At 46.3% G+C, this 26,755-nt stretch overlaps 1 protein-coding gene across 1 annotated transcript; it reads left to right on the forward strand.

Moving 5' to 3' along the window:
• Positions 1–26,755, forward strand: GPRC5A (G protein-coupled receptor class C group 5 member A). The gene is made up of 4 exons (XM_054444223.2): positions 1–246; positions 17,136–18,064; positions 20,967–21,025; positions 21,330–26,755. Exons 2-4 carry the CDS (start codon positions 17,143–17,145, stop codon positions 21,420–21,422), a joined length of 1,074 nt encoding a protein of 357 aa, XP_054300198.1. The 5' UTR covers positions 1–246; positions 17,136–17,142; the 3' UTR covers positions 21,423–26,755.

A 26,755-nucleotide genomic window follows, 5' to 3' on the forward strand; every position in this document is an offset into this window, starting at 1 on the left:
ATAACAGCATGAAGTGCCGTGGAACTGGAATAGGCGTGTCCTCTCCTTCGACCCTCCCCCTCCTTGTCCCTCTGCTCACCCCTCGCTCGTTCCCTCCCTCCGGCGAGGGACGCCTTTATAACAACTGCTCAGAGTGCGAGGGCGGGATAGCTGTCCGAGGGCTCCCCCAGCACTGAGGAGCTCGCCTGCTGCCCTCTTGCGCGTGGGAAGCAGCACCAAGTTCACTGCCAACGCCTAGGCACTAGGGTAAGTGAGGGCCCAGGAGCCCAGAGCGCTCGGGCCTCCGGATTTAAATCGTCTGGGGAGAGCGGGGCGTTGGGAGGGGTGAGATAGAAGAGGAGAGAAATCCTGGTAATGGAATACAGTTGGCTATGAGAAAAAAATTCCTTAGGAAACAGTTCCTCTAGTTTAACAACTCAGATTTTTTTTTTTTTTTCCTTTGCGGGTTTCCCAGGCTAAGGTAGAGGCGGAGAGCAAAGAGATAATCAGGGTAATAGTTTCTGCTCGGACACATTCTACAAACTTTGAGTAGGTGGAATCCGGCCAGGCAGGAGGTGAGCAGCTCTGGGACCACTCTGAAGGAAAAGAATAGAGGGGGAAAGATCTCAGAGGACCCGAAGGGACTGGAAGTGGAGGGGGAGTGGGAAACAAGGGGCAGAGGCAGGAGGGAGGACACAGTGACAGCTGCTATTTTACCCAGATGCTGCAAAAAGCCCTTCTGAGTTTTGGGAATTCGATCTAGAAGCCCATCCCTTTTCTCTTGATGCGTGGGCGGTCAGTTCCACTCTGATGTCTCTTGAGTTGCTCAGGAACCTGGGACAGACAAAAGTTGAATGTGCACTGAGAGCTCACCTTCCACCACCGACTTTATAGATAGGACTTGAGAATAGCATAGATGCTGTTCAATCTGGTCCCTTAAACATCCATGGGGAAGGCTGGCAAATAGCTTTATTTTATTTTTTGAGATGGAGTTTCACTCTTGTTGCCCAGGCTGGAGTGCAATGGTGCAATCTCAGCTCACCGCGACCTCCACCTCCCAGGTTCAAGCGATTCTCCTGCCTCAGACTCCCGAGTAGCTGGGATTACAGGCATGCGCCACTACTCCTGGTTAATTTTGTATTTTTAGTAGAGACGTGGTTTCCCTATGTTGGTCAGGTTGGTCTCGAACTCCCGACCTCAGGTGATCCGCCCGCCTCAGCCTCCCAAAGTGCTGGGATTACAGGTGTGAGCCACCGTGCCCGGCCACAAATAGCTTTAAATATCCGTGAGAAAGGCTAGCACATAGCTCTAAACATCCATGGGAAAGGCTAGCTAACAGCTGAAACCTGCTCAGAATCAAGGAATTTGAAGGACTTTCCATTCCTGACTTCTTTCCATGCTGATTTTCTCCTCAGAGGCTTGTGTAAACACCACACCTGTTGAAGGGTTCGGCAGAATCAGCCACTGCTGTGGGTTCATTCCTGAAGGGGAACACTTCAGCTACTTCAGATACAATGGGCGAGGGACCACGGGAGGGGTGAGGGCGGAGGGGGCACGCACCCTCCAGGTTTGCATGCTGGTGTCTGCTAGGTGAGGGAAGGAATGAGGGGAAGGAAGGGCTGGGAGAGGCGCTACATGGGAGACAAGGGGCCTCTCCAAGAGTGTGGAGAGGTGAGTGCTTCAAGGGCAGAATGGAATGAGCAGAATCCTTTGGTTTCCCGGGAAGAGCTCTCAACCTTGAGTCAGGAAGACTGATTTCTCCTCACAGCTCCACAGGAACATGGAACTGTGATCAGGCAAGGGGCTGGGCCTGAGTTCCTCATAGGGGTCTTGGGGAGGCCCCCAATTTCCTCTCCTGTGTTTAGAGTCTAGCCCCTCTCTATCTGCACACGTTGCCTTGGAAGTCCTCTTTAGAACTGGCTTTTTTGTATTCTAGTCTTGAATGGTAATCGAAGACAACAGGGTAAGAAGAACAATTTTGACGGTGTGATTTTATTCTTCTCATTCTGGGTCCACTACTAATTAAAGTCCAAAGATTAAGCTGAGGAATTAATATGGCGGTATAGCAAACAATAAATTGAATAGTATTTTTGCTTGAGGAATCTTTGACTTCCTGAGTAGTTCAGGGTGTTTGTTTCTTCTTTTATTCTCATTTTTATTGCACTGTGGTCGGACTATATGGTCTGCACATTTCTTATTTTAGAATTCCAGATTTGTCTTTGTATTCTAAATATGCTCATTTTTGGCAAATGTTCCATTTGGACCATGGACCATAGTTCCTATTAAGCAATCATAATAGAGTAGGGATGGCAAACTATGGTCCATGGACCAAATATGCCTATAGCCTCTTTTTGTAAATAAAGTGATTTTGTTTTGTTTTGTTTTTGTTTTTTTTTTGAGATGGAGTCTCGCTCTTATTGCCCAGGCTGGAGTGCAGTGACGGGATCTCGGCTCACTGCAACCTCCGCCTCCCGGTTTCAAGCCATTCTCCTGCCTGAGGCTCCCAAGTAGCTGGGATTACAGGCGCCCGCTACCACGCCTGGGTAATTTTTGTATTTTTAGTAGAGACAGGGTTTCACCATGTTGGCCAGATTGGTCTCAAACTCCTGACTTCAGGTGATCTGCCTATCTCGGCCTCCCAAAGTGCTGGGATCATAGGCATGAGCTACCACCTGTAATCCACTATTTTACTGAAACACAGCAATGCTCATTTGTTTATATATCATCTATGCTACTTTCATGCTACAAATGTGTGGCTTGCAGAGTAAATTGCTTATAACCTGGCCCTTTATAGAAAATCTATGCTGATCACTGGTATAGAGGATCTGAATTATATGATTAGTAATGGAGATCTAATAAGATATGAAGATAGAGAATATTTCTATTTAAGTATTCATAGAACATTTACACAATTTTACCATGTTCTTATTCATATTGTATATTTTATCTGCCAAGGACTGGTAAAGAAGTATGAAAGTATGAAAGTCTCATACAACTATAGTATTGCCTTTGGGTTCTCCTTGTATTTTCAGCAGTTATTTATTTATTTTGAGACAGAGTCTTGCTCTGTTGCCCCAGCTGGAGTGCAGTGGCACAATCTTGGCTGACTGTAACCTCTACCTCCCAAGCTCAAGTGATCCTCTTGCCTCAGACTCTTGAGCAGCTGGGTCTACAGGCACCCACCACTACACCTGGCTAATTTTTAAATTTTTTGTAGAGATGGGGTTTTGCCATGTTGCCTAGCCTTATCTCAAACTCCTGGGCTCAAGCAATCTTCCTGCCTTCACTTCCCAAAGTGCTGGGATTATAGGTGTAAGCCTCTGTACCCAGCCTTCAGTACTTTTTGTTTTATGTATTTTGGTGCTATATTAGTTGGTGCATAAAAGTTTAGGATGGTTTTTTTTTTTTTTTTTTTTTTTTTTTTGAGACACAGTCTCTCTCTGTCACCCAGGCTGGAGTGCGGTGGCGTGATCACAGCTCACTGCAAGCTCTGCCTCCCGGGTTCACGCCATTCTCCTGCCTCAGCCTCCTGAGTAGCTGGGACTACAGGTGCCCGCCACCACGCCTGGCTAATTTTTTGTATTTTTAGTAGAGACAGGGTTTCACCGTGTTAGCCAGGAAGGTCTCGATCTCCTGAACTCGTGATCCACCCGCCTCGGCCTCCCAAAGTGCTGGGATTACAGGCGTGAGCCACCGTGCCTGGCCCAGGATGGTTTTATCTTCAGTGTAGAGCATCCCTAATTATTATAAAACAAGCCTTTTGGTCAATATAATACCTTTTTGCTTTGATTACAACTTTGTATGATATTAAAACCTTAACTTCTGCTCAATTATTTTACCTTGAACAACTTATTTAACTTTGTGTCTGACACATAATACTTGTTAAATAAATATTATCTGTTAGTATTTTTCTTTTTGAGTTTATTTTCATTTCTTTCTGTTCTTTTGCTTTTGACTCTTGTGTATCTTTTTGTTTTAAATTAGGTTCTTCTAGGTATGATATAGTTTAGTCTTTTTTTTTTTTTTCAAAATAAAACAGTTACCATTTACATTTCTTGTAATAATAGTTACTTGTTATTGTCATCTAATTTTAGGCCATATGGTTTGGTCATCTCCATCTCCTTCTGCATTAGACAGTATATATCATATTTTTAGATCTACTAGGCAACTGAGTAGATGGTAGTGTCATTCTCAGGGCTTTGAAAGATAAGCTTGTAAGGAGAGGTGATCAGTTTAGCTTTGAACTTGTTGGATCCAGTGAATATTACCCTTATGTATCAGAATAAGATATTTAAATGAAGGGATCTTTGAGAGCCTTAAGATAGTATACTAGTAGAGGGCTGGCACAGTGGCTCACACCTGTAATCCCAGCACTTTGGGAGGCTGAGGCGGGCAGATCACGAGGTCAGGAGTTCAACACCATCCTGGCCAACACAGTGAAACTCCGTCTCTACTAAAAATACAAAAGAAAAAAAAAAAATTAGCCGAGCGTGGTGGTGGGCGCCTGTAGTCCAAGCTACTCAGGAGGCTGAGGCAGGAGAATGGTGTGAACCCGGGAAGTGGAGCTTGCAGTGAGCCGAGATCGCACCACTGCACTCCAGCCTGGGCAATGTAGCGAGACTCCATCTCACACACACACAAAAAAGATAGTATACTAGTAGAGGATTTCACTTTATTTTCCTATTTTCTGGAAATTTCATTTCTCTGAATTCTGGGCATAAGAGATTTAGAAGCTTCACTCAAAATATTAAGCTTTATTTAAAAAATGATTTCCAGTATTTCATTTTATATTCACATTAATCAAGTCTACATGTTTTGTTTAGAATAACAGGAAGATGGTAATATGCCCAGGGAACTACCTGGAAGTGTAGAAATTAGGATGAACACCGTGCTTATACTTGTTTTGATCTGCCTGTGGTGCTATTATGACTTATTTTCTCTCATTATTACATAGAAACTCAATTCAGTGATGTTATTCAGATGTTATTCATAAGTTATTGCCATGATTCATCACTTTTATGTCATCTGAATTGGGATGGCTACCCAGAATAGGGGATCCTGGAGATTTCCCTGTAGACACTTTGCATTTATAACTAATCCTTTATCAAGGGCAGAAGGATTTCTGTGGGACTTCTCCCTTAGAAGAACTCCGCCTGAGTAGAAATACGAGGATTAACATCCGCACACATTCATCTTCAAAAAATTTCCCTCCTCATTACTCACACTTGCCAATAAATAACTTGCTTTGGGTAAGTATTCAGCACTCAGTCTTAGTCCAAAGCATTTGCTCAGCAATCACTGTGTAGAGTACAGAGTAAGGGGGACACCAACAAATAGAAGTTTGCTCTGTTTTCTTAAGAGGCTTGTTGTCTGGCTGGGCACGGTGGCTCACACCTGTAATCCCAACACTTTGGGAAGCCAAGGCGGGTGGATCACCTGAGGTAGGGAGTTCAAGACCAGCCTGGCCAACATGGGGAAACCCCGTCTCTACTAAAAATACAAATACCAGCTGGGCATGGTCGCGTGTGCGTGTAGTCCCAGCTGCTTGGGAGGCTGAGTAACGAAAATCGCTTGAACCCGGGAGGCAGACGTTGTAGTGAGCCGAGATCGCGCCACTGCACTCCTGCCTGGGTGACAAGAGCGAGACTCCATCTCAAAAAAAAAAAAAAAAAAAAAAGCTTGTTGTCTGATAGGCAGCTCAGCACTGATATTAATTTGTAATATATAACACAGATACGGAAAAATTTGAGTGCCAAGAAATATTTAATTGTAAAAACTATGAAGAGATCAACACATTTAGAGTGCAGTAGGATTTCAAGTCCAGGTGCGATGGCTTACACCTATAATCCTAGCACTTTGGGAGGCCGAGATAGATGGATCACGAGGTTTGGAGTTCGAGACCAGCTTGGCCAACATAGCAAAACCCTGCCTCTACTAAAAATATAATAATTAGTCAGGTGTGGTGGCGCATGCTTGTAATCCAAGCTACTTAGGAGGTTGAGGCACAAGAATCGCTTTAACCTGGGAGGCAGAGGCTGCAGTGAGCTGAGATCGCGCCACTGTACTCCAGCCTGGGCGACAGAGCAAGACCCTGTCTTAAAAAACAAAACAAAACAAAAGGCTATCAGATTAATAGTAATAATGATAATAATTTAAAAAAACTCATGATAGAGGTTAAATCTTGGGCAAAGTTTTGCAGAAATATGGTAAGTGGATCATAAATAGGAGCGAGAGGATCTTTCTGGTTAGGAGAATAATTCTTGTGTTGAGGCAAAGAGCATGAGAAGACCTTAAATGAACCCAAATTCCCTTCCAGATGGAAAATACAGAACTCTAGGAAGATTTGCTTGCCTTGCATAGAGGTGGAGAGGGGAGTTAGGAAGGAAGGAGGAGACAGGTGGGAGGACTAATTGGAGAAAGGCCTTGAAGCTCAAACTGGGGCTGGATCTGCTGTGACAGAAAAAAAGGAGAGAATATGCTGCTTTTTTTTTTTTTTGAGACCATGTCTCACTCTGTTGCCTAGGCTGGAGTGCAGTGGCGTGATCTCAGCTCATTGCAGCCTCTGCCTCCACGGTTCAAGCGGTTTTTGTGCCTCTGCCTTCTGAGTAGCTGGGACTACAGGTGTGAGCCACCACACCTGGTTAATTTTTGTATTTGTAGTAGAGATGGGGTTTCACCATGTTGGCCAGGCTGGTCTCTTAACTCCTGACCTCAGGTGATCCACCCGCCTCGGCCTCCCAAAGTTCTGGGATCACAGGTGTGAGCTACTGTGCCCGGCCGATAATTTCTTTTTAACCTCCTTTGTGGACTCCTACCTAAATGAGATGGTGCTCCACATGGTTTTGTCCTTGGCTTCACATGTGATCTTGTCGCCTCTCGAGGCTTCAAATACCACTCTAGGTGATGATTGCCAGTCTGTGCTTACAGCCCAAACCTCTCCTGAGCACCAACCCATATGCCCACGGTGCAGAGACAGCACACCCAGTGTCAAGGAGCCTGGCTTTTAAGAGCCGTGTAATCTTGGGCAAGTTATGTAATTTCTCTGTGCCTCAGTTTCCTCAGCTGTTAAAGGGAGGCATAATAATAGGGTTGTTGTGAGGATTAAATAACACCGTATGTGGCCAGGAGCAGTGGCTCGTGCCTGTAATCCCAGTACTTTGGGAGGCTGAGGCGGGCAGATCACCTGAGCCTCAGGAGTTGAAGAGCTGCCTGGACAACATAGCAAGACCCCACCTCTACAAAAAATACAAAAAGTAGCCAGATGTGGTGGTGCGCACCTGTCCCAGCTATTCAGGAGGCTGAGGTAGGAGGATCACCTGAGCCCAGGAAGTCGAAGCTGCCGTGAGCTGTGATTGTGCCATTGCATCACTCCAGCCTGGGTGACACAGAGACCTTGTCTCAAAAGAAAAAAAAAGAGAAAAGAAAAGAAAGGAAACCATACATGGCTCAGAGGAAACTCTCATGAGGACTTGGGTCTTTTGACTCTTGTTATTCCTGGATAGCTCCCCTTGCAGGTCGCATATTTATCAAAGACCCAACAAAGCTACACTTAGCATCTCTCCTTGCAAGCCTGTATTTCTAGGCTCTGACAATGGTGCCACTCAGTTGCCTAAGCCAGAAACCTGGGAGTTAACCTGGGCTTTTCCATTCCCTAAGCCCTGTCTCTTGTACCTTCATAAAAATCTCCTACCATTTCCTGTTCGTCTTTCATGCTTCATCTCCCTGCTTTCTTCCCTAAAGCATTAAAAATTAAAAACAATTTTTTTAAAACCCCACTAGGTAGAACGGGTCACTGTTTTCCATGTGCCCTCAGCATTCCCGATGTATTCTATAACTTCTTAGTTGTATGTCAGTGTGATTATTATTCCTCCCAAGGGCAGTGGCCACACTTTTATGTTTATTTATTTATTTAGTTAGTTTTTTGTTTTGAGACAGGGTCTCACTCTGTTGCCCAGGCTGGAGTGCAATGGCATGATCATAGTTCACTGCAGCCTGGAGTTCCTGGGCTCAAGCAATCCTCTTGCTTCACCCTCCGAGTAGGTGGATCACAGGTGTGATCCTGGCTAAATTAGCACCCAGCTAATTTTTAATTTTTTTTTTTGTACAGCACGGGTCTCACTATGCTGTCCAGGTTGGTCTCAAACTCCTGGGCTCAAGTGGTCCTCCCATCTCGGCCTCTCAAAGTACTGGGATTACAGGTGTAAGCTACTGCGCCCGGCCAGGGTTGCTTGTTTTGGAGACTCCTCAGCAAGCCAAGGCTTGAATATGTGGTGGTTTAAATGGAGAGAGGTTGGGGTCAGGGAGAAAAGCTCTAGAGATGACGACAGTGATTTAGAGGTGAAAAGGAGGATGGAATTATGATTATGACTACTCACAAAGAGCTATTCTTCCTGACCATGTGACACTAGACATGTACCTTCCTCTTTCTCAGTTAGGTTTCTCACCTATAAAATGGGCTGTAGGAATGTTAAATGAGATAATGGATGTAAAAGGATGTAAATGAGAGAATATGTGTAAAAACACATAACTACTCAGCATAGTGCCTGACTCATAATAGGACTCAGGAGGTGACAGTGGCTGTCATTATTCTTACTCATAATTACATCATGACTGTTATTACTACTGATTGAATGTAGCAATTCGAGAATAGAGAGAAAATGAAAATGCTAGAAAGTCACACATTTTCAGGGCTGGGCTGGTGTGAAGACACATCTTGACAGAATGAGAGAAATCTCATAGGAAGACAAAGTCCATTTGTCTTTGCAAGGTTCTGGGCCCCAGGTGATTCATTCTCAGATGCTCTGGGAAGGACTGTGTAGAATAAGCATGGGCAAACTTCCAGGCCTAGTCACAAGCAACTCTAGACACTTTCCCCATCTCTCTGGTTGCGAAGAGGAGTCTCAGGTTAGAAACCCAAAGTGGGAGACTCATCACATGTTCACGTTTGTCCCTGCACAGTGGTCAGTGCTGTGTGTCAGTCAAGGCCATGTCTAGGGTCAGCGCTGCTCCAGGAGCCTCTGGCTTTGTCCTTCAGGTGGGCAGTCCCCTGGTGTGCCTCTTCTTCAGACCCTTCAACCTTACCTCCAGCCCTGGCTTTTAGTTTGGATAGGAGTTTGTGGCACATACTCTTTTAGGGATAGGAGATGGGGCAAGAATGAGGATGAGAGGGAGAAAGAAAGAGATCTGGAAGTTTTGTGCATGAAGCTCCCCAGGTGGGTGAATGGTGGAGCTGAACATGAGTTCAGACCACATAGTTCAGCAGCGTGTCCTGCATTTTATAGATGAGAGGAGGCTTTGAGAGGTCAAGTGACTTACTTGTTCACACAGCCTGGCAGCTGAAACCCCTTCTCCCTAAAGGGGAGGAGGAACAGAGGGCTTGGAGTTGAGCCCAAGAAATGACTTCGCCCTCGTCTTCCTTTCCTCCCTCTTCCTCTTGTTCTTATTCTTCCCTTCCCTCTCCCTCTACCCCACTGGTTTTTTAAACCTTTCTTTTGGGGCCGGGCTCAGTGGCTCACACCTGTAATCCCAGCACTTTGGGAGGCCGAGGCGGGCCTGAGGTCGGGAGGTCGAGACCAGCCTGACCAACATGGAGAAACCCCATCTCTACTAAAAATACAAAATTAGCCGGGTGTGGTGGCGCATGCCTGTAATCCCAGCCACTCGGGAGGCTGAGGCAGGAGAATCACTTGAACCTGGGAGGTGGTTGTTGCAGTGAGCTGAGATCACACCATTGCACTCCAGCCTGGGCAACAAGAGTAAAAACTCCATCTCAAAAAAACAAAAAAACCAAAAAAACCCAAAAAACAAACAAAAGAACCAAAGACCCCTTTCTTTCATGCATAGATTCATTCCAAAAAGGTTTAAGACAGCACCAAGTGATTCTAGGATCTCAGCTGTGGGCATCCTTGTGTTACTGGATGGCTGTGTGTTAACTGTTAGCAGCTGGAATAAGTGAAGAGGGTCTTGTCCTCATACTCAAAGTCCTTTGCTCATGCCCAAGCCCAGAGGCTGCTCATGCCCAAGGCCAGAGGCTACTCATGCTGAAACATTACCATCTCCCTCCAAAGTGCAGGGTTTAGTCACTGAGTACTGGGTGGAGCACATGACTAGATCCCAGTTAATCCCTCCCTGCTTACCAGTAAAACCTCAGGATTCATGCTTTCCTGGGAGCCACCTGTGGCCACTAAGATAGGAGCGGGGTTCAGACATGGCCAGGCGCTCCTAATCTCAGACCCAAGTGCAATTTTTGGCAGCCTGCGTGAGAAGGAGGGTGGGAGGAAAGGTGGTTAGAACTAAGGATAGCAGCCTGGGGGCTTGAGAAGAAACCAGGCACAGCCCATCCTACCCTATCTCACCAGCAGCCCGTCCTCCTCCTGACTCCCCTTACCCCACACACCAGGCGCCATTCTCTTGCTGCCTCATCTATTCTGGTTAGGTACTTACTGAGCATCAGGTGCTAGGCAAGTGGCTGGGGACAGAGAACGTTTAATGACTCAGTCTCCGCCTGCAGAAAGCCTTTGAGTCTAGAGGGAGACACAGACTTACTGACAGGCTGGGTTGTGTAATGAGTGCTACGGGAGGAAAAGCTGAGAGTGTCTGAGAATTTATGAGATGTGTGTCTCATCAGACTTGGGCATCAAAAAAAAAAAAAAAAAAAAAACCATCCTGGAGGAAAGGACCTCTACGTCAAGTGAAGGGGTGGGGTCCATTTGGTCTTTATAGGAGCAAGTTCTTTGTTGGCTGGACTCTAGATCTCCCGTCCTTTGACTTTGGTTACAAATAATATCCAAACCACTGCTAGTCTCATTCTCTTTTCTCCTTCCTGCTGTAGCCCTTTGCTCCTCTCCCAGGCTGTTTCTCTAGCTCCAGACAGTTCATATTCCTAAATGCTGATCACTTCTCTTTTCCCTCTCAAATGCTGCTTTCTAGAAATCATTTTCAGTTTTTCAGAACCCTGTCCGTCTCTTCCAATCCCCTGGTGTCTTTCCCTTACCTGGGTCATTCTCTGGGCAACATGGCACCCTTTCAGTGCAGACTTGTTTATTAATAACTCCAGTGAGTTTTATTTTCCTCTTACTAAATTCAAAGTACTCAGAACATTTTAGACTTGTTGAGCAATCCCCATCATCTTAGGGATGGGGTGGGGGAGGCTAACTGAGGTGAATTAAGAATGATAATTCCAAACTAATTAGTCATCCAGATTAAAAAAAATTGACTAAGAAGGTTTTTTTTTTTTTTTTTAAAGACATTTGTGAGAGAATTGGGAAATATGAATCCTAACTAGATAGTTGATAATAAAGGATTCTTGTTAGTTATTAAAGTGTGGTTAAGAAGGAGTTTTTATCTTTTAGAGAGACATTCTAGGCTGGACATGGGGGCTCACACCTGTAATCCCAGCACTTTGGGAGGCCGAGAAGGGGAGGATCCTTTGAAGCCAGGAGTTCAAGACCAGCCTGGGGAACACAGCAAGACTCCATCTCTACAAAAAATAAAGATTAAAAAAATTAGCCAGGTGTGGTGGCATGCACTTGTAGTTTCAGCTTCTTGGGGGTGCTGAGGTGGGAAGATACCTTGAGCCCAGGAAGTCAAGGCTCCAGTGAGCCACAATCACACCACTGCACTCCACCCTGGGTGACAGAGTGAGAATCTATCTCAAAAAGAAATAAAGGGCTGGGCACGGTGGCTCACGCCTGTAATCCCAGCACCTTGGGATGCCGAGAGGGGCAGATCACCTGAGGTCGGGAGTTTGAGACCAGCCTGATCAACATGGAGAAATCCTGTCCCTACTAAAAATACAAAATTAGTCAGGCGTGGTGGCGCATGCCTGTAATCCCAGCTACTCGGGAGGCTGAGGTAGGAGAATCGCTTAAACCTGGGAAGTGGAGGTTGCGGTGAGCCGAGATTGCGCCATTGCACTCCAGCCTGGGCCACAAGAGTGAAACTCTGCCTCAAACAAAAAAGAAAAAAGAAAAAAAATACACACACTATTTATAGATAAAATTATATGATGTCTGAGACTTGCTTAAAAATAGTCTAGGGAGTGGGGTGGGGAATGCAGATGAAGCAAAATTGGCCATACAGTAATAATTTTTGAAATGAAGTGCTGGATACATGGGACTCCATTATAAAACTTTCTATAATGAAAACAAGTTATTTTTTTAATTTTTAATTTTTTAAAAATAGACACAGGGTCTTATTCTATCTCCCAGGCAGAAATGTAGTGATGTGATCATAGCTCACTGCAGCTTCGAAATCCTGGGCTCAAGCAATCCTCCTTCCTCAGCCTCTTGAGTAGCTGGGACTACAAGTGTGCCCCTCCGCACCTGGCTAATTTTTACATTTTTATTTTTCTAGAGACAGTAGTCTCACCATCTTGCCCAGACTGGTCTTGAATTCCTGGGCTCAAGTGATCAGCCTGCTTCGGCCTCCCAAAATGCTAGGATTAAAGGCCTGAGCCACTGCGCCTGACCTAAATAATGTTTTAAAGGTACTTCAAGAACTATTTCTCCATTCCCTGTTGCATGATTGGGAGGTGGGAGGTGGAGGTGACATTTAGGGAAACTGGTTTTTTCTTCTCTTTACACCCACTGCCATTTCTCTTGTTGGATCCTGATCTGTGGGTGCTATAAGGCCCTGAGACTCAGCACCCTCCTGTGCAGCTGCACAGGAAGAGGAGCCTATAGGTTCTAGATGGGGGCTCTGCCTTACCTCCTGTCTGTCCAGTACCAGAACTGTTCAACCTCTGTCAAGATTTAGAGTCATCGGGTTCAAAGTCCTTCATAAGGATCAAGTCCCTCATAACGATCGGGTAATTATGATAACAACTACTTGTCCACAAACTGTAATACCTGATGGGTGGGGAAGGAGCAATTGGCAGGGAGGGGCAGGGAGAGGGAGAGATCAAAGGGAAGAGGGAAATACCTTTCCTGCTAGACAACACCCTGGTGATTAATCTGCCGGGGTGTGGAGAGACACAGTGAAGTGCACAGGGCCTGAGTTCCCTCCCCACGCCGCCCTTGAAGGAAATAGGGTCTTCCTCTTCCACATTCACAGTGTAGCCTGGGAGAGCCCTCACACCTCCTCTTTCCCATGTCAAAGAGGGGACCAAAGAGGGGACATTTGTAGGCAAGGCGGATCAGACTTGGGTGCTTGGATTGCAGGGGCTGTCTATATCTGAACCTCATTTGCCTTTTTCTTCCTGTTTCTCATTCTGCACTGCCCTGTAGAGGTATAGCCCATTCTTTGTGCTCTGCTTGTGGTAGCGATGGCTGTGGTGTAGATTCCAGGAGGGCAGAGTGTGCAGGTGACAGACCCACTGTGAGGGAAGGCTGTGGGAGGCCCATGGCCATAGTGACAGGTGCCATCCATCTCTCTCTTCTACTGTGGTAGAAGTGGAAACGTGTCTGTTTCTGCCTTTACCATTGAGTGCTTAGAAGAGTGATTGGCACATAGTGGTGCTCGGTAAGTATTTGTTGAATGAATGACTACATAAAATACAGTTAAGATTGGAGAGCCAAATTTTATTAAAATTCAGGAAGATCGATTTAAGCTATATCTGATGTCACTTTAACACACTATACATAATACTGTGATAATATATATTCACATGATATTCACATATGTATCATACGTATGTATGCATATGTACATATTGCATATATACATATGTACAATCTTTTCCTACTTGCTATATGAATTAAATAATTTTGGTAAGATGACTATCTCTTCTAGTGGAAAAGAAAATTGTGTGTGTGTTTTTTTTTTTTTTTGAGATGGAGTCTCTCTCTGTCACCCAGGCTGGAGTGCAGTGGCGTGATCCCCACTCACTGCACCTCTGCCTCCTGGGTTCAAGCGATTCTTCTGCCTCAGCCTCCCGAGTAGCTGGGATTACAGGTGCATGCCACTATGCCCGGCTAATTTTTGTATTTTTAGTAGAGATAGGGTTTTTCCATGTTGGCCAGGCTGGTCTCAAACTCCTGACCTCAGGTGATATGCCCGCCTTGGCCTCCCAAAGTGCTGGAATTATAGGCATGAGCCACTGTGCCCGGCCAAGAAGGTTGTTTTTTCTGAGCTGTTTTTTCTGCTCTAAGGAAAGAGGCAGGATTCAAGGGATGCTTTGTATCTTTTCCTGCTTCCCAACCCCAGTCCTTCCTCTTGTTTTGGATTTCTTGCTGCATCATCTCTGTCCTTCTTTAGGGCTGGAGGTGACCTCTGCGAGCCTTCCCTTCCTCTAACTCTGGCCTCTTTCCTGCCACAACATAGTTCTCTTCTAGTCCGTTCAAAACTTTTTAATGCCACGTGAACAATCTCATCGGGAAACAAAAAACTCAAGAAAAAAAATCCCATGCCCAAAAAGCATGGAACACAATGAAAAGAATAGTGTAGAAGACACTTAAATAAGCAATAAAATAACTTGAATGAAATTGTTCAGAAACTGGACTATAGTTATGTCTAGCCTTGTTGAATCTCAACATCTTATTTGACATTGACTTTGGAATTTGTGAGCCACCTGTTTTGAGGAAATGGGGACACTCCTTTCTCTTTTCCAATTTCCCAATTTATCTTCCCACTTGTGCCCTGAATCCTGAGGACTTAGATTTCCTAGGGGTATGGTCAAGGAGCTGGGTCTAAAATTCACATGAAGATTGTAGGGGCAGAGAAAGAAGCCTTTCTCCTGACAGATTAAGGACAGATATATGGGAAGTAAACTGTAATACAGCTAGTGGATTCCTGATTATCCGAATGAGTAAGTAGATTTCTCGCTTTGTGGATGGTCCATTACCTGGGATCTCCTATCCTCCTGGGGCTGAACTAGGAGAGTGGAACCAGAGTCATAATGAGGCATCTGATGAGGGGAGGGGTAGGGAGAGAGAGAAAGAGACGTAGAGAGAAGGAGAGAGAGAAGGATATCTCAGATCTCATTTTAAGGCTAATTTGAGAGGAGACACGTAGAGTACTTGAGAACCTGGGTCCTGGCACCAGACAACCTGGATTCAGATCCTGGCTCTGCCATTTCCTGGTTGTGTGATGTTGGGCATGTAACTTGACTTCTCTCTGCCTCAGTTTCCTCATCTGTAAGATAGGGATAATAGTTTTACCTCATAGGGTTGCTATGAAATGAAGTAAGTAATGTATATATAGAGTGATTAGAAGTAAAAATTCGAGGCCGGGCGGGGTGACTCAACACCTATAATCCCAGCACTTTGGGAGGCCGAGGCAGGAGGATTGATTGAGCCCAGGAATTTGAGACCAGCCTGGGCAACATGGTGAAACTCCGTCTCTACAAAAATACAAAAATTAGCTGGGTGTGGTGGCGCATGCCTGTAGTCCCAGCTACTCAGCAGGCTGATATCAGGGGAGGATGGCTTGAGCCCAGGAGGTGGAGCTTGCAGTGAGTTGACATCGCACCACTGCACTCCAGCCTGGGTGACAGAGCGAGGCTCTGTTCCCCCCAGCCCCAAAAAAGGAGTAAAAATTGGAGCCATACTAAAAATGAACATGTTAGCTATGAAGATTATTTTTTGTTGGATTACCCGCTATTTATGTGCCATCTAGGACGTTCCTCTTTACAGGTAGCCAATTTAGAGCTGGTTGTGACAGACAAGACCGCTTTCATAACTTTTTGGAATTAGTGGAGCCATCTTTACACATCTTAAGGAGGAGGCCGGGCACGGTGGCTCACACCTGTAATCCCAGCACTTTGGGAGGCCGAAGCAGTTTGAGACCAACTTGAGGTCAGAAGTTTGAGACCAGCCTGACCAACGTGCAGAAACCCCATCTCTACTAAAAATACAAAATTAGCTGGGCGTGGTGGCACATGCCTGTAATCTCAGCTACTTGGGAGGCTGAGGCAGGAGAATTGCTTGAACCCAGGAGGCGGAGGTTGCGGTGAGCCAAGATCATGCCATTGCACTCCAGCCTGGGCAAAAAGAGCGAAACTCTGTCTAAAAAAAAAAAAAACAACAATAAAACCCAAAAACAAATCTTAAGGAGGAGGGGCAGAATCATTCTGAACCACAGAGCCTAAGAAGAGGACCCAGCCGCTGGCTCAGAAGGGAATGCTCGGCCTTCTGTAGAAAAATCTACCATTCAGAGACCATCCTGGGTAACACGGTGAAACCCCGTCTCTACTAAAAATACAAAAAAAAAAAAAAATTAGCTGGGCATGGTGGCACATGCCTGTAGTACCAGCTACTTGGGAGGCTGAGGCAGGAGAATCACTTGAACTCGGGAGGCAGAGCTTGCAATGAGCCGAGATCGTGCCACTGCACTCCAGCCTGGGTGACAGAGCGAGACTCTCTCAAAAAAAACAAAAAAAAAAAAAAAGAAAAAGAAAAATTTACCATTCAGATAACTCCTCTTATCCATGAGAGAATAGGATGCTTACAAATGATAACTGTATCAGGGCCAAAGGTAGAGGCTGCGAAATTATGATTAAAGTGTTAACTTCAAGTTTAGATAGTTCCATGTTCACTAATTCCTAAGAAAACACTAGCAAAAAAAAAATATCAGGAACCCTGGCAGGTTATTTGTAATATATACATGTATATATATTTCAAGAGACAGGGTCTTGCTCTGTTGCCCAGGCTGGGGTGCGGTGATGTGATCATAGCTCACTGCATCCTTGAACTCCTGGACTCAAGCGATATTCCCACCTCAGCCTTTTGAGTAGCTGGGACTACAGGTGCGTGCCACCATGCCCAGCTAATTTTTTTTATATAAAGATGGAGTCTTGCTATGTTGCCCAGTCTGGTCTCAAACTTCGGAGAGCAAATGATCGATCCTCCTGCCTCAGACTCCCGAAGTGCTGGGATTATAGGCATGAGCCAACACGTCCAGCCCTGTGAAGCTTTTTGAGATTAGGCTTCAAAATACCTCTTCGGAGTGTTAGGTTCTCTGGCTTTAAGGTAAATATTAATATAGTTAAACTGGGGGAAGGGACATAAGAGATTTCTTCCTGTTCTTCAACAGGTTTTAGAATTTACTACAGGAGGTAGGGGAAAGTTAGTAGCTTTACTTAACGTAGTAAGCTCAAAGTCAAAACTCTGGCTAAACATGCAAAATAGGTTTCCTAATCCTTTTTTAGTCTTCTGTGTCTGAAGACTGTGTTAGGAGATTCACTACCTTCTCCCCACTCCAACATTCCTTTTCTGCAGGTACAGAATGGCTACAACAGTCCCTGATGGTTGCCACAGTGGCCTGAAATCCAAGTACTACAGACTTTGTGATAAGGCTGAAGCTTGGGGCATCGTCCTAGAAACAGTGGCCACAGCTGGGGTTGTGACCTCGGTGGCCTTCATGCTCGCTCTCCCGATCCTCATCTGCAAGGTGCAGGACTCCAACAGGCGAAAAATGCTGCCTACTCAGTTTCTCTTCCTCCTGGGTGTGTTGGGCATCTTTGGCCTCACCTTTGCCTTCGTCATCAGACTGGATGGGAGCACAGGGCCCACACGCTTCTTCCTCTTTGGGATCCTCTTTTCCATCTGCTTCTCCTGCCTGCTGGCTCATGCTCTCAATCTGACCAAGCTCGTCCGAGGGAGGAAGCCGCTTTCCCTGTTGGTGATTCTAGGTCTGGCCGTGGGCTTCAGCCTAGTCCAGGATGTCATTGCTATTGAATATATTGTCCTGACCATGAATAGGACCAACGTCAATGTCTTTTCTGAGCTTTCTGCTCCTCGTCGCAATGAAGACTTTGTCCTCCTGCTCATCTACGTCCTCTTCTTGATGGTGCTGACCTTCCTCATGTCCTCCTTTACCTTCTGTGGTTCCTTCACGGGCTGGAAGAGACATGGGGCCCATGTCTACCTCACGATGCTCCTCTCCATTGCCATCTGGGTGGCCTGGATCACCCTGCTCATGATTCCTGACTTTGACCGCAGGTGGGATGACACCATCCTCAGCTCTGCTTTGGCTGCCAATGGCTGGGTGTTCCTGTTGGCTTATGTTAGTCCCGAGTTTTGGCTGCTCACAAAGCAACGAAACCCCATGGATTATCCTGTTGAGGATGCTTTCTGTAAACCTCAACTCATGAAGAAGAGCTATGGTGTGGAGAACAGAGCCTACTCTCAAGAGGAAATCACTCAAGGTACAGACGCAGCCTGGCTAGGCAGAGAATCCCTCGTAGAAAGGTGGGGGAGAATCATAGGATATTATAGCTGTAAGGAACATGCAAGATTTTCCAGGTTATACCCTTGACAGAATAGATAAGTTCCTTAAGGCTCAGATCTTGCTTAAAATTGTCCAGCCTGTTAGAGACAAGTAGAACAAGAAGCTGGCCTCTGGAGTCTTTATTGAGTACTTTATACAATTGGTGTAGACTGGGAGAGCCCTCCTCACTTCCCCTTTCTTGTGCCGTAATTTCCTGTGGGGCAGAACACCTCAGAGGTTTCTGTGCATCAAAATAAGATGCAGCAAAGAAATGGAAAAAGGATAACGAGACAAATTCCCAGCAATAAGTAGGTGAGGTTGTGTTTTTTATAAAAGATAACGAGGCATTCCTTCCAGAAATGTGGAGCCTTTGTAGATTTCAGTGCATAAAACCAAGCCATGATTTCCTGCAGTGATCACAGAGCAGAGAAGGGAGAAAGCCCTTTTATCATAAACCAGCAGGAAGTCTCCGTAAAATTGGTAGGGATTCTGGTTTAGTGCGAAGAACCACATTTTTTGTGTGTGTTTCTGGGCCCATGGGAAGGAACAGATCATATTTGACATACAAGAATCAAATGATTCAGGCCAGGCGTGGTGGCTCACTCCTGTAATCCTAGCGCTCTGGGAGGCTGAGGTGGGAGGATTGCTTGAGCCCAGAAGTTTGAGACCAGCTTGGGCAAAATAGCAAGACTTCATCTCTATTAAAAAAAAAAAAAAAAAAAGAGTCAAATGATTTTGCTCTTATCTGGAGTTGTGAGAAGCCAGATGTTCTCGTGTTGTTTTCATAAGCAAAAGAGGCTAAACTGATGGCCAGAAAGTACTCCTGCTCATAGGGACCTATTCATTGGTCTCCAGGGTTTACACTGACCTTTAATCACAGGGGGTGGGTGGTTTTGGGATGGGAATGAGGAACCTCCAAGGCCACGTTCTTAGCTCCAGCTAAAAATAGATCTTTCTTTTGCTCTTAAGCCTGAGGTGTGGAACTTCCTGGTGCTACTCACTGCAGCTATGGTCCCTCTCTAGGGCACTTGGAAGTCTGAAGGGAGGTGGAGGAGGGCAGGAGGGGTTATTTAACCACCCCCAGCCCCTCCTGTCCGTTCCGTGGCTTCACTCCATCACCTCACTCCTGTACTTCCTGTTCTCATTCACTGATGAGTCTTCCTTCCTTCATTCATTTCAAGGGCCACTGTCAGCTTTCTCCCTTAAAATGCTTCTCTGGCCTCCATGCTTTGCTGCTCACTTTCCTCCCTGGGTCCCCTGAGCCACCCCATCCCATCAAATCCTTCCTGAGCCCTTCCACAGTTGGAACCAACAACCTCTGAAACTGCTCGCAGTCCAGATGAACCAAGTCGCTGTGCTTTCCTGCCTGTGCCTGTGCTCCAGGTGTGTCTGTCCTCTGCCTGGCGTGGCCATCTCCCTCTTCTGCCCTTCTCCAGGATCAGGCATTCCCCAGTTTCCCCTGGTAATCACTCCACCCTGTGCATCTGTAGGACTTTGAAATGCTCTTATCAGGGTCTGTCTCATTGCATTGTTATTTATGTACTTGTCATATGTTCCTTACTCTCCAGTGTCAGCTGCAAGGAGGGATCATTCTGGTTAATCCTTATGTGCTTCACGATCTCTCTTTTTTTTTTTTTTGAGACAGAGTCTTGCTCTGTCACCCAGGCTGGAGTGCAGGGACACAATCTTGGCTCGCTGCAAGCTCTGCCTCCCAGGTTCAAGCAATTCTCCTGCCTCAGCCTCCCGAGTAGCTGGGATTACAGATGTGCACCACTATGGCCAACTAATTTTTTTGTATTTTTAGTAGAGACGGGGTTTCACCATCTTGGCCAGGCTGGTCTCGAACTCCTGACCTCGTGATCTGCCCGCCTAGGCCTCCCAAAGTGCTGGGATTACAGGCGTGAGTCACCGTGCCTGGCCACGATCTCTTACATAAAGGCGTTTAAGTGTTTGTTCAGCAAATTGGGCCCATAAATTTGGTGGGAAATAAATGAATTGCTTTGAACTGCATTAATGATGATTGCATGTGTTTATCCTTCTTTCCCAAGCCTCTGGTTTTCCCCAAATACACAGAAAACAGTTGCTCATCAATCCTGCCTCTTCCCAAAGAAAATGATACAAATATATACATATTTTCCTTGGCAGGCAGTTAAGGAAATAGGTAAATCCCCAGTGAGATTCACTCTAGGTACACCCCTGGCCAGATCTATATCTGAAATGACTGGTTTTTATGACTTTTCTTTTTCTTTTTTTTTTTTCGTTTGAGACAGAGTCTTGTTCTGCCGCCCAGGCTGGAGTGCAGTGGTGTGATCTCGGCTCACTGCAAGCTCCACCTCCTGGGTTCACACCATTCTCCTGCCTCAGCCTCCCGAGTAGCTGGGACTACAGGCGCCCGCCACCACGCCTGGCTAATTTTTTGTATTTTTCATAGAGACGGGGTTTCACCTTGTTAGCCAGGATGGTCTTGATCTCCTGACCTTGTGATCTGCCCGCCTCGGCCTCCCAAAGTTCTGGGATTACAGGCATGAGCCACCGTGCCCAGCCCATGACTTTTCAAATGTGCTTTTGAAGTGGTCCTAGGATGAGGTGGGGCTCTGGTGAAGTTCTGAAAAGGGGCGTCCCTAGTCATCATAGTTATTCATTCATTCAAGCAGTATTGTGTTTGCTTTGTGCCTGGTCCTAGGCTTGAGGACCTAGTCTTTCTCCCTCCAAGAAACTTAAGGTCTGCTGGAGAGACAGGCAATGAAATGGGCAAGATGTCACACTGTGATAAGTGATACAATGGGATGAACATAGGTGGGGGCCCCAATGCTTTAATTTCTCCTCTTCCTCTGTTTCAGGTTTTGAAGAGACAGGGGACACGCTCTATGCCCCCTATTCCACACATTTTCAGCTACAGGTAAGTGATTTTTTTCTCCCTCTTCATCAAAGGCATTAGCACCTCAGGAACACTGATCCTTTGGAAACAGACGATGTTCCCTTTCTCATGGCCCCTAGAGGGCCACTTGAAGGAATGATGGGTCTTCTTTCCTCTAAGCGGCCTCATGGGGTTAGTGGGTAAGAATGAGTGCTTGGCATAGAGAGGACTTGGGGGTGGGAGGCCTGGGAGAAAGGGAAGGAAATGAGACTCCTGCCCAGACTTGAGACCTGTTGAAATGGCAGGAACTGGAGTGGGTTTCACGATATGACTGTTTCCTTTTCAGAACCAGCCTCCCCAAAAGGAATTCTCCATCCCACGGGCCCACGCTTGGCCGAGCCCTTACAAAAACTATGAAGGAAAGAAAGAGGGCAGCTAACTCTGTCCTGAAGAGTGGGACAAATGCAGCCGGGCGGCAGATCCAGCGGGAGCTCAAAGGGATGTGGGTGAAATCTTGAGTCTTCTGAGAAAACTGTACAAGACCCTACGGGAACAGCTTGCATCCCTCCCAGCCTCAACCACAATTCTTCCATGCTGGGGCTGATGTGGGCTAATAAGACTCCAGTTCTTAGCGGCGCTGTAGGTTTTTTTTTTTTTTTTTTTTGTCTCATCCTTAGGATACTTCTTTTAAGTGGGAGTCTCAGGCAACTCAAGTTTAGACCCTTACTCTTTTTGTTTGTTTTTTGAAACAGGATCTTGCTCTGTCACCCAGGCTTGAGTGCAGTGGCACGATCACAGCCCAGTGCAGCCTCAACCTCCTGTGCTCAAGCAATCCTCCCATCTCCGCCTCCCAAAGTGCTGGGACAACAGGCGTGAGCCACAGCTCCCAGCCTAGACCCTTAATCTTGCTGTTATTTTCCATGGACTAAAGGTCTGGTCATCTGAGCGCACACTGGCTCACACAGCTCTGAGGGCCTGCTCCTCTAACTCGCAGTGGGTTTTTTGAGGATTGCTTGGCCCAGAGCAGACCTGCACATCTGAGCAAAAACAGCAAAAGCCTGTCTCTCAGTGCACCGACCTGAATCTACACTGGAAGCCAACTTGCTGGCACCCCTGCTCCCCAACCCTTCTTGCCTGGGTAGGAGAGGCTAAAGATCACCCTAAATTTACTCATCTCTCTGGTGCTGCCTCACATTGGGCCTCAGCAGCTCCCCAGCACCAATTCACAGGTCACCCCTCTCTTCTTGCACTGTCCCCAAACTTGCTGTCAATTCCCAGATCTAATCTCCCCCTACGCTCTGCCAGGAGTTCTTTCAGACCTCACTAGCACAAGCCCGGTTGCTCCTTGTCAGGAGAATTTGTAGATCATTCTCACTTTAAATTCCTGGGGCTGATACTTCTCTCATCTTGCACCCCAGCCTCTGTAAATAGATTTACCGCATTCACGGCTGCATTCTGTAAGTGGCCATGGTCTCCTAATGGAGGAGTGTTCATTGTATAATAAGTTATTCACCTGAGTATGCAATAAAGATGTGGTGGCCACCATTTCACAGTGGTGACAGCAGTTACCAGTAGTGAGCATTAGACTCTGGGGGATAGAACACGGGCTTCCCTGAGAGCTTCATGTTGGAGCTGAAGTTCAAGGTTCACTTCCTTTGGGTTTGTACTTGACCCTTCTTCATAGGTCTCTCCTGTTGCCTCTAAAACAAGTGTGTTTCCCCTCATTTTTGAGGCTGTCAATGGTGTGAGAGCCAGGATCATCACAGGGCCTGAGGTTTTACTCCAGAAAGGCAGAGGAGTGGCAACCTTGGCTTGGGGTTTGGCAGCCCAGGAGAGGCAGGGAGGATAACTCAAAGCTGGTTCCATGTTTCACCCAAGGTCTAATTGTGGGAGAGGACAAATCCAGATCCCCTGTTTGACAGAATTAGTTCACAAATGTCTCTCGGCAAAGACATGTGATACCTAACCATGATAATTGACTTAATCCAAGAAACAGCTCTGTAGGGCAGAGCAATAGGAAATCTCTCTTTCGTTATGCAAAAAAAAAATCCCTCTACATAGAAACTGAGTGACATGTAAAAATGTGTAGCTAAGTCAGGGAGTTACTTCCTAAGAGCCTGACACTCTGCTTTTCATCAAAAGGAAAAACCAGAGTGAGGCAGAGGCGAGGGAGGTGGAGGTGAGCGGATGATGTGCTGAGTTAGGGATGTTTATATGCTGCAAAGGTTTGGTTGGTAGGCTTCGCACTAAGATTAGCCTATCTTTGTACTGAAAAGGGGGAAGGACACATAGTGACACAGATCCTTCTGGTCTTTCCCAGGAGGTGTGACCTAATGAGGTTTGTTGTGAGAAGAAAGCAATGTGGTTTCACATATATTATCTATCATAGGCTAGGGACTCAAAAAATGCATATTCCCTCCCCTCTTTCTCTTTCTTTCTTTCTTTCTCTTTCTTTCTTTCCTTTCCCTCCCTCCCTCCCTCCCTCCCTCCCTCCCTTCCTTCCTTCCTTCCTTCCTTCTCTCTCTCTCTCTCTCTCCCCTTTTTCTGTCTCACTCTGTCACCCAGGCTGGAGTGCAGTGGCATGATCTCAGCTCACTGCAGCCTCCACGTCCTGGATTCAAGCGATTTTTGTGCCTCAGCCTTCTGAGTAGCTGGGATTACAGGCGTGTGCCATCACGCCTGGCTAATTTTTGTATTTTTAGTAGAGACGAGGTTTCACCATGTTGACCAGGCTAGTCTTGAACTCCTGATCTTAAGTGATCCGCCCGCCTCGGCCTCCCAAAGTACTGGGATTATGGGTGGGAATCACCATGCCCAGCCTCCCTTCCATCTTTTCTTTCCTTCTCTGGTCTTCGTACTACTAACCAAGCAAGGCAGGAGGAGTAAAAGGTAAAATTACAAAATACTCTGGATCGGCATTTTTTTTTTTTTTTGAGACAGGGTCTAGCTCTACGGCCCAGGCTGGAGTGCAGTGGCACAATCATAGCTCACTGCAGCCTCAACTTTCTGTGCTCGAGTGATTCTCCTGCCTCAGTCTCCTGAGTAGCTAGGACCACAGACGTGCACCACCACACTTGGCTAATTTTATTTTTTCAGAGATCACATGTGGTTTGAGGGAGGATAGGGAGGACAGGGTGTCAAGAACAGCATTTTTACCAAGTTGGTATAAAAATGAAACAGGATACAGGCATGGATCTTTACACTGATAGTTATAGTAAGTTTTAAAATCTGAGCAGCAATTTGAATCACTTCTTGAAAAACAAACACACACAATATATTTTTCGTAGAGGTGGGGGTCTTGCTCTGTTGTCCAGGCTGGTCTTGAACTCGAGATTCTCCTGCTTTGGCCTCCCACAAGTGTTGGGATTACAGGCGTGAGCTACTGCACCCGGCCTGCTTTCTTTTTAGGGAAAAGGATCTGTGGGAGCTTTTATCCCCATGGCTGCCTTCCTCAAGTCAACCTCTCCCCGGAGATGGCATCATCTCTGGACTGTTGTTTCTCCTTCTTCCTTCTTCCTTCTCCTCCTCCTCCTCCTCCACCATGCCCGGCTGATTTTTGTATTTTTAGTAGCGACAGGGTTTCACTATATGGGCCAGGCTAATCTCGAACTCCAAACCTCGTGATCCACCTACTTGGCCTCTGAAAGTGCTGGGATTACAGGCATGAGCCACCGCGCCCGGCCCTGTTGTTTCCCTTCTAAGAAACGCAGTGGTCTCTGGAGTCTGCACGAGCAGGCCACCCTGCACTGAACGCCTGTTCTTGCCAGGTGGCAGAAGGTTGCTGCTCATTTGAGCAGTACCTGTCACCCCTCCTCCCCCTGCTGCTGCTGTTAACTCATCTTCAGGTCTCACACCTTCTGCACATAAATAAGCTGTTTTTAAAAATTATTTTTTTTACTCTTTCTTTTCTTTGGAGAGGGTACCAAAGGATAGCTCTTCTGTATAAGTAGGGACCTCTCATGGCCTGCAGGCTTTGGCATCTGAGAATCAAACTGGAGAAGATTCCGAAGCCGTTCTTATAAGTGTCTCCATCTCTACCTGGGCTGAAATGGAATGTGCAAATGTAGCCCAGCCTGGTCCTTGGGTGTTGCCAGGTGATTGATGACTTGGAGCCAAAGTGGCATCTCCTTTGACCAAAATGGGCGATGATGAAATAAAACTCAACAGCCTTTCTCTCATCTTTCATTGTGAGATGGGAAATAGAGCGTGTCTCTCTGCCTCTCATTTTAGGCTGAGGCTGTCCAAAGCGGCCATGCCCCATGTTTCCACTAGATGGCGCTGACACATCAGGCATCAACCCTCAGGGCCTCCGAGCCTTGCAAAGGCAGCCACTTAAAGCCGCTATCCTGTGCGGGGCACCAAGCTGAGCTGCAGACATTCAGTAGGCACGAGGCAAATGCGTCCCATTTTAAGAGGCTTGTATTTATGAGCTCTTTGCTTCCTCCCTCCCACTATCTTTAAAGAATTGCTCTCCATCTCCTTTGGCAAAGTTCCTTTGCCCTTTGTCTTATTTTTGTGAAACCCTCCAAGGTATTTCCAGTCCATTTGCATGCAATCTGGCATCTTTACGGAGAACGGTCTCATATGCTGTTGTTGTTAACATCGACTAGTATTTATGTGTTGAGAACACTGGCTGTTTGTCAGGAAAAGTGTGCCAAAACAAAGAGTACCGCCGGCCCTGGAAATGCATCAGCAAAACCCATTTCCCCCGTGCACTCATTCTGAGCTTCCTTCCTTCATTTCTGTCATTACTGCTGAGAACTGGACTGTGCCCAGCTGACCTTTCCCTTCCTTGCCCTCATGTTGCTGCCAGGGTCTGCAGGTTTGCCACCGTCCCGGCCCCAATCTGAAACATGGGATTATTTCAGAATTGGAGGTGGCAGCTTCAGAAAAAAATCCTTCTCGAGTGTTGACTGCTGAGATCCAGGAACTGGGAAATCAACCCCTAGTTTGTAGATTGCCCTCTTTGGAAATTCTGTGTCCCAACCTCGTGGCTGTTTTCTGGAATTCCTTCTATTGGGGCAGACAGTGCTGTGCCTTTCTTGACTTCAGGATGTTCCAAGGATGCTGCTGGATCTGTGTGTGTGTGTGTGTGTGTGTGTGTGTGCCTGACCCTGATTTCTGCAACCTCCAGATTCTTTCTTGACCCTTCAAAGTGGAACAGTCCAGTGCCAAAAATTTTAGAGTTTGAGAAGGTCACAGAAATCCTCTAGTTGGTGCCTCCACAGTCTTCATTTTACAGAGGAACTCAGGCCTAATGGAGTTAATGCAACTAGATCAGGGTTTTGGTTCTGTGTTCTTTCTACCATCAGCACCTGTGTGGTCAATTCTGGACACTTCCCAGAGAAGTCTTTGAGTAGAGACTCCTACTCAAATTTCACTGTATATTTTAAGTGTTCCTCTCCTTTTCCTTTGCCTCCCCTGTTGCCTTTTCTTCCCCTGATTTCTCCTCTGGTCATCTCCTCTCCCTTCTGCGTGTAAGCCATGGGGAAAGGATGGGGGAGGACAGCTTCTGGTTAAACACAGGACCCCTCTTCCACATCAAATGAACATTGGCTTCCTGGGAGGGAAGGCCTTCAAAGGAGGGATTGCAAAGCAAGGCAAAGCGTTCTGTCTTCATTTTCCCCACCCCCATGAGATAGGACCGATGGAGAGGGTGGTGGCGCAACACTGCTTAATGGATGCCTTTTCACATCATTTCAGTTTTTAGCCCTCATGACTGTATTTTCTAATCAGAGACAATCACATTTTAAATAAAACAATGACAAAGAA

The sequence above is a fragment of the Pongo pygmaeus genome, chromosome 10 (genome assembly GCF_028885625.2).
Source record: "Pongo pygmaeus isolate AG05252 chromosome 10, NHGRI_mPonPyg2-v2.0_pri, whole genome shotgun sequence".
NCBI classification, from domain to species: domain Eukaryota; kingdom Metazoa; phylum Chordata; class Mammalia; order Primates; family Hominidae; genus Pongo; species Pongo pygmaeus.

Excerpts from the sequence above, each read along its gene's own strand:
- GPRC5A (XM_054444223.2), top strand. The coding sequence starts at position 17,143 with ATGGCTACAACAGTCCCTGATGGTTGCCACAGTGGCCTGAAATCCAAG. Across the intron at positions 18,065-20,966 it reads TCAAGAGGAAATCACTCAAG|GTTTTGAAGAGACAGGGGAC; the intron begins GTACAGACGCAG and ends CCTCTGTTTCAG. Across the intron at positions 21,026-21,329 it reads CCACACATTTTCAGCTACAG|AACCAGCCTCCCCAAAAGGA; the intron begins GTAAGTGATTTT and ends TTTCCTTTTCAG.